Raw genomic sequence first — 12,371 nt, forward strand, 5'->3', positions numbered from 1 at the left:
TTTTTTAGTTGAGAAATAAGAACCTGGGCTTTTAAGGTGCCTCTGGAGGAGGAAGTCCGTGAAGGAGCTGCAAAGTGGTAGAAACCTAGGAGAATTAGATACAACACAGATCATACCTTTTACGAATCCATGGGACAAGATGTTTTGAATCTTTATAAAATAGGGCTTTGCTCATGTTTTTGCTTGTTTTCATATCAGTCAGTTCATAGTGAAAGAGGGTATTACGTGAGTCTGCTCAGGCTGCCATAAAGAGTATCACAGATAGGTTGGCTTAAACAGCAGAAATGGTATTTCTCACAAGTTGGAAGTTGGAAGCCCAGGATCAAGTGCCAGCAAGGTTGTGTTTTCCTGAAGCCTCTCTCTGTGGCTTGCAGATGGCTGTCTTCTTGCCGTGTTGTCCTTAACCTGGTTTTCTCTCTGTGCATATTCCTGGTATCTGTTTCTCTTAGAAGAACACCAGTCATGTGGGATCAGGGCCCCATCTTAGGATCTCGGCTAACTTTAATTACCTCTTTAAAGGCCCTATCTTCAAATACCGTCACATTGGGGTTAGGGCCTCATCATAAATTTGAGGGGAGTGTGATGAGAGCAGGTCACTGCGATGGCTCCATGTAGCCGGTTCCTTAGCCATCCTGTCCCTGTCCCCCTCCTCTCATCCATTCCAGGACACACGGAGTTGACAATGATGTCTGCTTACATGTGATTTTCTTTTTTTTTTTTTTTTTTGTGAAGTGAGCAAAAGTGTATCTACTGCAGAACAACAGTTGTGGAAAAAAAGCTTTTCATGTTTTGAAAAAGGAATTCACAACTTTGAGTCAATTGATGATGCCACAAATGCTGCCCTTCTGTTGTGTAACACGGGGAGACTCATGAGGATTTGTGCACAGGCACACTGTGGTGCTGGGGACGAATTTAAGCGGGAATTCTCCCCAGAAGAAGGCTTGTATTATAATAAGGTAACATGCTTGCATGTTGAACCTCATCCATTTATACCTCATTGTCATTTATCTTTGCTACTGCACCATGAAAATATTTTAAAACTAATTAGAACTGTGGTGATGGCAGAGGAGACAGACAAAACACTTATTGTCTGACCGAAGGATGCTAAGAATTTAGTATCGAAGGTGGCATATTGAAAAGATGACTTCACTTAATCATGTTGGCATAAGCAGAGAAGACATCAGGTGGATTAAAGGCTGACGTGGAGAAGGATAACAGAAAGTGCAGAAAGTGGAAGAGGAGCTTCATGTGATGAGACGGGACAGGACTTTCCAGCATGACACAATTAGGCAGGAATCACAGTAAATGACGGATACATTTAAATGTGTAAAAATAACAATTTTCAAATGCACAACAGAAAGCAAAATCAAAAAGCAAACCCCAATCTAGTGAAAATATTTATAACCTAGGACAGATCAGAGGTTGATAAACCCTTCATATATAAAGAATCATTGAAGACGGGGGCACCTGGCTGGTTCAGTTGGTAGAACACATGACTCTTGGTCTTGGGATTGTGAGTTCGAGCCCCACGTTGGGCGTGGTACTTAAAGAACAAGTAAATAAAACAAAATAAGATAATCACTGAAAATAAACTGTCCCAGTAGGAAGAAAAGGCAAATACTGGGGAGGGGGGTACAGGGAGGGACAGAGGGGAAGGGAGTTGACATACAGAGCCCAACACGGGGCTCAGTCTCACGACCCTGAGATCATGACTTGAGCTGAAACCAAAAGTCTTACGCTTCTCCAACTGAACCACTTGGTGCCCCATGGCATGGGAAATTTTAAAATAAAAGTGACCTTGTTAGAGATTTTCTTTTATTAAATTCACAGATACACAGAAAAAAAAATGTAGATAGATACAGATAAGAAATGTAGAAATTATTGCTGGGTGATGGAATTGAATGTGATTTTATTTGCTTAAATAAAATGGCTATGCCCTTCAGGCTGCAGGTGGTAGAACATGGAAGAGATTGCTGCTTTTTACACTCAGATCCAGCAATTTTTTATCCTTAGGGTCATCAATTTTTTTCTATCTTACTAGTTATATAAACAAATTTTCATTTAGAAAGGAAAAATAAACGGAAGTGCATCTTCATGAATGAGCATGAGTCAGCACTAAGGCTTATGCTGGTCTTAACTGTGGGCATGTGGAGTGACCTACAGTCCATTTTAAATGGCTTTTCTCATTGAAAGTTTCATTGTTAGGGTTTTTTCCTTTCTTCACAATACTGCCCCTCTGTAAATTGTTCCCACATCAAATTAACATCTGGGTGATTTTAAAGTATTTATTTTCATATGCTGTCGGAATAGATTTAGACTGAGAACTGTACCTTTCCCTCCCTTACAGGCTGTTGATTATTATTTGAAAGCTCTGAGGTCACTGGGAACACGAGACATACACCCGGCTGTTTGGGATTCAGTGAATTGGGAGTTGTCCACTACTTATTTCACTATGGCAACTCTGCAGCAAGATTATGCTCCATTATCTAGAAAAGCTCAGGAGCAGGTAATAATATTTATGCGGCTATAAAAGAAGTCTTCAACTTTATTTATGCCTTTAACAGATATTGAGCATATTTTCCATAGCAAGCAGTATTTAAATATTTTTATTTAAGATTATAGGCTTGTCATTTTTTTCCTCCTCCCCCTTAAAAAAAAAAAAAACAGATTGAAAAAGAAGTCAGTGAAGCTATGATGAAGTCCCTGAAATACTGTGATGTGGACTCCGTGTCTGCTCGACAGCCTCTTTGTCAATATCGAGCTGCAACCATCCATCACAGGCTGGCGTCCATGTACCACAGCTGTCTGAGAAATCAGGTATTGCCATTCCAGCTGAAGCTTAGGTCCATTTAAAAATGTTCAGGGTGCTTTGCTTATGTTTCAATATCTATTTAAATGTCAGCTGTTCTGTTAGCTGCTTTAGAAAAACTTGCAGTGTAGGGGATTTTCCCCTCTCACCTGTGCTGCATATTTCTCTCTACTATAATTGATTGGCTATTAGTTTGAGAAATTAGGTATCCTCTGTGTGCTGCCCCCTCCCCACTGAGTCTCTCTCTAGACCCACCGAGAATAACTACTATCCTGGGGGGATCCCTGGGTGGCTCAGCAGTTTGGCCAAGGGCGTGATCCTGGAGTCCTGGATCGAGTCCCACGTCGGGCTTCCTGCATGGAGCCTGCTTCTCCCTCTCCCTCTGCCTGTGTCTCTGCCTCTCTCTCTCTGTGTCTCTCTCATGAATAAATAAATAAAATCTTTTAAAAAAATAAATAACTACTATCCTGGGTTCTCCAGTCTGTCCATACCTTTTGTGTTTTACCACTTAAACAGTATGTTTACGTTTTACCCAGTGGTGAACTTTACAGGACAAATCACACTGTACATATTCTGTGGTTTATTGCCTTTCACTGGACATGATGTTTTCAAGATTCCTCCGGGTTGGTGCATTTTCTCAGTTCACTAGAAGTCATTTAATGAATATATCACTGTTTATCTATTCTATGATTGTTGAATCTTTGGGTTGTTTCAGTGTGAGACTGTTAGAAGTAATCGGCTGTGAACTGCCTTGTACCTGAATCCTGGTGCTTAGATGCAGGGGTATCTAAGAATACACTGAGGGCCAGATTGAAGGTACCTTCCTCCAGAGCGGTTGCGTGGCCAAGAGTTTTGTGTTTGAAGTGTCTCAGGACTGTGTGTGTGTTTGTTGTTGTTTTTCTTTTCTTAGCTCAGGACCAAGACAACTTACCTTGCAGTCCCTTGGGGGTGGGCCTTCTTCTGAGTACGCTTATCCTGAGAATGCTGTCCTTTGAGGTCCAGGTTAATGAAAAAGGATTTCTTTTCACTTTAAGCTGGCCCAGGACCCTTCCCCTTGCCACAGGAGGTCCTAACCAAAATTCAGGCTTGCCCAGATGGTCTAATATCCTCAAGGCAAGAGCAGGCTGTAGACACAATGGGGAACAAAGTGTCTTTTCAGCAAAGTGTGCCTGGACAGCTGGATGTCCACGTGCAGAGCACATGGGGGGACTGTCCTCTGTCACATCATATACAAAAATTAACCAAAAGTGGATTAAACACCTAAATGTAACAACTAAAACTATAAAACAATGACACTAAATAACTCTTTAAATATATATATATATATTATTTATTTATTTAGCCATGAGAGACAGAGGCAGAGACACAGGCAGAGGGAGAAGCAGGCTCCCTGCAGGGAGCCCGATATGAGACTCGGTCCCTGGACTGGGATCACATCACGCCCTGAGCCGAAGGCAGGTGCTCAACCACTGAGCCACCCAGGTGCCCCAACACTAAATAACATTTAATGATCCAGAGACTTGGTTAAGTAGTTCTTGTGAAACCAAGCTTTAAGGTTTGTCTTCTTATTTTATTTTTGATCCTAGGTTGGTGATGAACATCTTAGGAAGCAGCACCGGGTGCTGGCAGATCTTCATTACAGCAAAGCTGTTAAGCTTTTTCAGCTTCTCAAAGACGCTCCCTGTGAACTGCTTCGAGTACAGTTAGAAAGAGTGGCATTTGCAGAATTCCAAATGACCAGTGAGTCTTACTCTTTTATTTCACAGATTTGTGTACATTGACTTGACTTAGTGTCGAATTGTCTTAGAGTGAGGCAGACCAGAGATCTCTCTTGAATGTAAACAATGTTGTTTTCCTTTAAATTTGCCCATAGTTAACATCTTTGGGTAGAAGCCAGGAGAAGTCTACACTCTTTTAGAAAATGAATTTGAGGGATCCCTGGGTGGCGCAGCAGTTTGGCGCCTGCCTTTGGCCCAGGGCACGATCCTGGAGACCCGGGATCAAATCCCACGTCAGGCTCCCGGTGCATGGAGCCTGCTTCTCCCTTTGCCTGTGTCTCTGCCTCTCTCTCTCTCTCTCTCTGTGTGTGACTATCATAAATAAATAAAAATTAAAAAAAAAAAAAAAAAGAATTTGAGGGCAGCCCAGGTGGCTCAGCGGTTTAGTGCCGCCTTCAGCCCAGGGCGTGATCCTGGAGACCCAGGATCGAGTCCCATATCAGGCTCTGCGTGGAGCCTGCTTCTCCCTCTGCCTGTGTCTCTGCCACGCTCTCGCGCACACGCGCGCGCTTCCTCTCTCTCTCATTAATAAATAAATAAAATCTTTTTTAAAAAATGAATTTATGTTCCGTGACCCCTTTATATTCATAGAAATATTGAAATACAGCCATGCTCTCTTTATTTGGAAAGAACTATGACAAGTTTGTTGAGACCATTAGAGATGTAAATCATTATGAACAATGTAGGAAGGGAAAAGGAGTGATCCTGGAGCAATGATCCCATTGAATACCTATAAACATACAGTGGATACTGGCAGTTGTGGAACTAGAACTGTAGATCCTGAGCAAGGCAGAGCTAAATGGGAAGGGAAGAGAAGGAGGAAGGTGAATGAGCCTGCTGCGTTGGGGTGAGGCCACAGGAGGGAGGGAGTGGCTGCTCCACACTGAATCTGTTTCCCTGAGTTCTCTTATCCTTGTCCACCTGCTCCCCTTCTGCAGGAGGGGTCTTTGGAGAAATAGCCCTTGTGTGGTAAAGAAACAAAAGTTTCTCTGAAGTAACAGCTGTTCATTTGATTTTATTTCAGTTGTTTTTTAAATTAAATGTAATACTGAACCAGATAGATGACTCTTTTATTAGAGTATCCCTGAAGGATGCACAAGAAAGTGATAACATTGCTGCCTCTGGGGGCAGGATGGGGGGCCAGGAGGAGGGCTTTCACTGTTTCCCGATTTAGACTTTATACATTTTGAGGATGTATTACCCATTCAAAACAGTTTTTAAAAATACTTTTGACTGGGACAGCTGGGTGGTGCAGTCATTTGAGCATCCAACTCTTGGTTTTGCTCAAGTTGTCATCTCAGGTTCATAAGATCAAGCCCCACATCAGACTCCACCTCTGTGAAGCCTGCTTGAGACTTTTCTGTCCCTCTTCTGTCCTTTTCTGGCCCCTCCATAAATAAATAAATCTTTAAACAAAACTTTTTACTGAAAATATTTTTAACTTTTTGCCATTGTATACTAGATGGCAGGATTAATAGTAGCTCTTTCTAGGGTAGGTTTTCGATGGCCTTTTTTCATTTGCATCTTCAAATTTCCTGCCATGTTTGAATTCCTTCAAGACAGCAGGCATCATTTTCATAAAAACAGATACTGGGAACAAATTTGCTAAGATGATGAGTATGGTTAATTTTTCTTTTAAAAAGATGTTTAAAAATTGAGTACCTGAGAAAAGTTACATATGCATTTGGAGGCTTTTGGACCAGAGTTGTCCCATCTGGTTTCTTTGACCTCGCAGTCAGGTCTTATTTCAGATAGGTTGTATTCTCACCCTGATAGAACCTACTGGTAATTGTTACTTATTGCTTTGTCTAGATTTAATATTTTTATCTAGGGATGATTACTAAAAGTTGGATTTAGAAAATTTGTATAGATTCTCATGAGCTCCTTTTAATAGCATTTAAAATCAGTTTTCATTAATCCCCTGACATTGGATGAGTTTCTAGATTTATATTTAAAGGAATGATCATTTTTGTGTTTGACACACTAGGTCAGAATAGCAATGTTGGAAAATTAAAAACACTATCTGGGGCTCTTGATATAATGGTGAGAACTAAGCATGCATTCCAGCTCATCAGAAAGGAGCTTGTAGAGGAATTTGACCAGGTAAATGGGAACTATATTTATCTTTGTTTTTTGTGTATTTTAAGCTAAATAGTGAGCATATCGCGTATATGTTTATGTATGTTATGTATGTTATGTGTATATGTATATACAGACATGTATGTGTTTTGCATAAAACACACTAATAGTGACCTATTGTATTTTCTTGGTGGAATTATTAAATTCTAAGGTAGAATTATATCTTTTGCATTAAAATTTTTTTTCTTTAAATAACCACATACAGCTTAGTAAGACCCCAGGAGTATAACATCTCTGTTGTGTTTTCTTTTTCAAATTGTTTCTTTTTTGTTGTTTTACTGTTTGTTTTTAAGAAAGAAAGAGGCATATAGCTCTTTTATAATTTCTACTAAACTGCCAGGGAGCAGTTGAACAATGAATGGGCTTAAGCTCCTTGGAAAGCATTTCCAGTTTGCCTGGCATTCCAGCATTCATGCTGCCTTCTGCTGTTGCTAAAAGCTTCTCTGAGTCCCCATGGTAAACCAGCCTGTTATTCCTCCAGCCCAGGTTTGTCCAACCCTGGATCATGCCCATTTCCATCTTGGTCCTTTAGTGTGCAGTGCAACACTGCAGTGCAGTGTTGCAAAGTAGGAGATTTCCATTCAGTATCAATTTCTTCTACATAAGTGCCTGTTATGTGTAAGACATTTTTCACAGGCTTTAATCTATCAGAGTGATCTCTGGGGTAGGGGGTTCATCACAGCCTCTGCCACCAACAGGCTGTGCTTGGAGAAAAACAAAGGACCTGGGGTTTCCTTTTTGTTTGTTTTGTTTTTGGCTAAAAAGTCTACTGGTGAATGAAACTGCAGTCCTTTTGTTTCAGTATGAAGCTGTCGTTGTTGGGTAGCTTAGGTGAAGTGACTTCTTCTTCTTCTTAGCCTAAGAGCGATGAGTCCCCTCCAGCTGCTGATTCCTCTCCTAGTCTTAATCGAGAAGAAGTGATCAAGCTCCTCAGTATATTTGAATCTCGGTTGTCATTCCTTCTCCTTCAGTCCATCAAGCTGCTGTCTTCAACTAAGAAGAAAACAAGGTAAATCAAATTGTTCTTTATGGAAATTTCTTTTCCAGCTCCTTACCTGTAGAAAGGTAATAACTTCTACTGACCCTATAAAAAGATAGGTTGTATTCATTCTTGTCCTTTATGTGGGTGATCAGGAATTTTTAAGTGGTGCTCTTTCCTGACTTGGTAAATCAGATGAGACTCCTTTCCGTGTTGCCTACTACATAGTGAAGCTATAGAAACAGATCTTGCTTCCCAAGAGTAAGTACTCTTCTGGTTTTAATGTTTTCCCTGAGAGAGATGAATGACACTGGAATCATTGTTTCAGTGGAATCACTTCCACTGTTTCTAGTAACTCACCATTGTCTGTAGTGGGAAGTCAGGACTGCAGTTTGATACTCAGCACCAAATGCACTAATAGAAAGGAGATAACAGAACATTGAAAATCTCTGTAAAGCCAAGAACTTAGTGAAGAGAAAAGCATAAGCATCTCAGCAAAAAATGTTCTTAACACCTGCGTCAGTCTGTCCAATTCTGTTGTTTTGCCAGAGTTACTATGTTGGCATTATTAATTTAACTTGAAAATCTAGTACTAAGTACTAGATCAGGAAGGTAGGGGGATCCCTGGGTGGCGCAGCGGTTTGGCGCCTGCCTTTGGCCCAGGGAGCGATCCTGGAGACCCGGGATCGAATCCCACATCGGGCTCCCAGTGCATGGAGCCTGCTTCTCCCTCTGCCTGTGTCTCTGCCTCTCTCTCTCTCTCTCTCTCTCTCTGTGACTATCATTAAAAAAAAAAAAAAAAAAAGGAAGGTAATATAAATAACACATCTTTCTTTCTATCTATTTTAAAGATTTTATTTATTTATTCATGAGAGACACGGGGGGGTGGGGCGCAGATACACAGGCAGAGAGAGAAGCAGGCTCCATGCAGGGAGCGCGATGTGGGACTTGATCCTGGGTCTCCAGGATCACGCCCTGGGCTGAAGGCGGCGCTAAACCGCTGAGCCCGGGCTGGCCTCTTTTTTTTAAATATAAGTACAATCTGACCATATTACAAATTTGGAAAATAGGGGGAAAAATTACCATACACATATGCTGTTATCAGCTGTTCTGTGTGTTTTATCAATTTATAATATTCAGGTACAGATCATTTTTGTCTCTATATTTATTTTAATTTATCTGTAGTAAAATTTATTTTTGGTGCTGCATAGTTCTTCAAGCTTTGACAAACACAGACATGCATCTCCTGCCAAAATCATGATCTAGAAAGTTCCATCACTCCAGAAATTCCCTCTTGCTACCTTTTTGTGGTCTATCCTAATTCTTCGGATCTCTGGGAGAAAGTGTGCTTTCTTTTACCATTAAATGTAGCATCAGCTGTGGTTTTTTTGTAGATGCCCTTTACCAAGTTGAGGATGTTCCCTTCTATTCCTATTTTTATCATGAATGGTTGTGAAATTTTTGTCAGATATTTATTGGTACACATGTTGAAAGGACCACAGTGTTTTCCTTCTTTGGTGTCTTAATATGATGGAGCTCATTGAGGTTTTTTTGATTGTTAAACCAGCTTTGCATTCCTGAGAGAAACTCTACTTTGCTGGGATGTGTCATTCTTAGGCATCCCTGGGATTCCATGTGCTAGTACCATCAAGGATTGTTGTGTCTGTGAGGACAGTTCTCTCCTATAGTGTAATCACAGTTGTGGTCTTGTAATGCTCCTGTCTGGTTTCGGTACTAGAGCTGTGCTGGCCTCATGGAATCAATTTGCAACTATTTGTTCTTCTAGGTTTTAGAAGTGTAGAGTTAGATTGTTTCTTCCCTAAAGGTTTGTTAGAATTTACTAGTGAAATTATCTTGACCTACAGTTGGCTTTATTGGAAGTTTTTCACAATGAGTTTAATTTCTTTTCGTAGATAAATACTATTCAAGTTGACTTTTTCTTCTGGAGGAATGAAAGTCTTTTATCTGTTGTCAGGTGCATAGGTTCACAGTATTCCCGTAGTATCCTGTTAATGTCTAAAGGCGTTTGCAGGGGTAGCTCTCGTTTTATTCCTGATATTGCCAACTTTTGTCTTCTTTTCTTTCTTGGTTACTCTGATTAGGAGTTCATCGGGTTTATTGATCTTTTCAAAAAACTAGCTTATTCGATTGATATTTTCCATTGTTTTTCTATTTTCAGTGTCCTTGATTTATTCAGTTCTCTCTATAACTTTCTACTTATGGATTTTTTTCTTTTACTGTTTCTTAAAGTAGAAGCTTAGATTATTGACTTGAGACCCTTTCTCTTTTCTAATATAAGCATTTACTGTAAATTTCACTCTGCCTTTGCTACATCTCACAAATGTATTTTCTTTTTCTTTCAGTTTAACACTAATCTTTGATATTCCCTGAAACTTCCTCCTTGAGCCCTGTGTTATTTAGAAGCATGCTCTTAGTTTCTAAGTATGGAGACTTTCCAGGTAATCTTTATTATGGATTACTGGTAATTCCAGTATGTGCTGAGACCATAACTTTTTTTTTTTTTTAATTTTTTTTTAATTTTTATTTATTTATGATAGTCACACACACAGAGAGAGAGAGATTGGCAGAGACATAGGCAGAGGGAGAAGCAGGCTCCATGCACCAGGAGCCCGACGTGGGACTCGATCCCGGGTCTCCAGGATCGCGCCCTGGGCCAAAGGCAGGCGCCAAACCGCTGCGCCACCCAGGGATCCCGAGACCATAACTTTGCATGATTTCTCTTCTTTCGCATTGTGTATGTTTGTATTATGACCTAGAATATGGTTTGCCTTTCCGTGTGCACTTAAAATACATGAGTATCTGCTGTCTTGGATAGACTGCCCTGGAAATGTCAGTTAAGTTGGTGTACAGTATTTTTCAGGACTTCTGTCTTCCTACTTCCTTGTTTTATCAGTTACTAAGGGAAGAGTGGGATTTTCTAAGTACAGTTGTGGATTCATCTGTTTTTCTTTTTGGTTCTGCAGTTCTGTTTCCCCTGTTTTGATGTGGACACATTTAGGATTGTTCTGTCGTGGAGAATTGACCCCCTTATCATACGATACCTACTTGTTATCTTAATAGAGCTACTCAACCTTCTTTTGGTTAATGTCTTTTTCTTTCTTTTCTTTTAGCCTAACTGTGCCTTTTTAATAAAAGTGAGATTCTTACAAATGACATATAATTGGGTCTTGCTTTTTTTAATCCAAACTTACAATTGGTATCTTCAGACCACTTACATCTAAGGTGATTATTAATATAGTTAGATAAAATCTATCATCTTGCTATTTTATCTTTTCTGCCTTCTCGAGTGAATTGAACATTTTCATGATTGGATTTTATTTCACTATTGATTTATTATTTATACTACATTTAAAATTTTTTGGAGGGCAGCCCCGGTGGCTCAGCGGTTTAGCACCACCTGCAGCCCAGGGTGTGATCCTGGAGACCCTGGATCGAGTCCCATGTCAGGCTCTCTGCATGGGGCCTGCTTCTCCCTCTGCCTGTGTGTCTGCCTCTCTCTCTCTCTGTCTCTATGAATAAATAAATAAAAAATATTTAAAAAAATAAAATAAAATTTTTTGGTGGTTGACCTAGGGTTTAGGTTGACATCTTTAATCAGGAGCCACCTTCTCATGATATTCTCCTTAATCATGTGCTGTATGAAGATGTTCAGGTAATCACTGCCAGTTCTTCCCTCTCATCAGTTGTGTTATTACCATTTCACTTTTAAACATACTACTACTGTTCCTGCTTTAGATGGATACCTTTTAGAGCAATTAAAAATAAAAGGACAATTTATTTTTCTATGAATTTATTTTACCTTCATTTAGTCCATTTCCAGTGCTCTACTTGGTATAGATACCACTTTCTGTCTGGTGTCCTATTCTTTCTGCATGAGAAACTTCCTTTAATATCTACCAGCAAAGAATTCTTCCATTTTGAATGTCTGAGAAAGTCTATTCCTCCTTCAGCTTTGGGAAATGTTTTCCCTGGAGAGAGTTCTAGGTTGACAGACTTCTTTGTCCCACACTTGAAGGATTTCCCTCCCTTGCCTTCTGACAGGAAGCCCACTCTGATTCTTACCTTTGTTCATAGGTATGTAAAATGCCTTTTTTCCTCCAGCTGCTTTCAAGATTTTCTTCCCTGCTCCCCTCCCCTCGCCCCCCCACCTGCAGTTGAACATGATATTTCTGGGTGTATCCTGGGTGTGTGGTGACGTCTCCTTCCCTCCTTAGTGTGTTTATTTTTATTTCTTCTCCTCCATTCTCTCTTTCTCTGTGGATCCAGTTGTATCTACACTAGACCATTTGCTCTTTGCCACAACTGTTAACATGTTTTGTTGCTTTTATACTTTGCCAGCGGTGGAGGTTAGTTTGAGTAATTTCTGTGAACCTGTCTTCAAATGCACTGATTCTTGATTTTGTGTCATTGACAGTTGAACTTGTCAGAAACATTCTGTATCTGTTTACTGTGTTCCTCATTTCTGGTATTCCCTTTGAGTTCTTTCTGGAGGTTCCATCTCTCAGCTGAAGTGACCCATCTGATCATGCATGTTGCCCACATTTTCCACTTGAGCCTTTTAATGTATTAATCATTGTCATTTTAAATCATCTATCAGATAGTTCCAACATCTGGTTTCAACATCTGTGTCACATCTGAGTTTTGT

The 12,371-nt window shown here is 40.2% G+C and overlaps 1 protein-coding gene across 8 annotated transcripts in view; it reads left to right on the forward strand.

The window, feature by feature from the left end:
• Positions 1-12,371, forward strand: part of EDRF1 (erythroid differentiation regulatory factor 1) — a 43,552-nt gene that overhangs the window by 25,052 nt on the left and 6,129 nt on the right. For 6 of the 8 annotated variants that reach the window (XM_049103331.1, XM_049103330.1, XM_025467591.3 and 3 more), the window contains 6 exons: positions 733-956; positions 2,348-2,506; positions 2,668-2,817; positions 4,396-4,549; positions 6,575-6,690; positions 7,584-7,735. In XM_049103331.1, coding sequence (XP_048959288.1) covers positions 733-956; positions 2,348-2,506; positions 2,668-2,817; positions 4,396-4,549; positions 6,575-6,690; positions 7,584-7,735 — 955 coding nt within the window. Of the gene's footprint in view, positions 1-732; positions 957-2,347; positions 2,507-2,667; positions 2,818-4,395; positions 4,550-6,574; positions 6,691-7,583; positions 7,736-12,371 lie in introns of those variants that run through there. The other 2 variants (XM_049103335.1, XM_049103334.1) reach the window with 2 other exon arrangements.

Source organism: Canis lupus, chromosome 28, assembly GCF_003254725.2.
Source record: "Canis lupus dingo isolate Sandy chromosome 28, ASM325472v2, whole genome shotgun sequence".
NCBI lineage: Eukaryota > Metazoa > Chordata > Mammalia > Carnivora > Canidae > Canis > Canis lupus.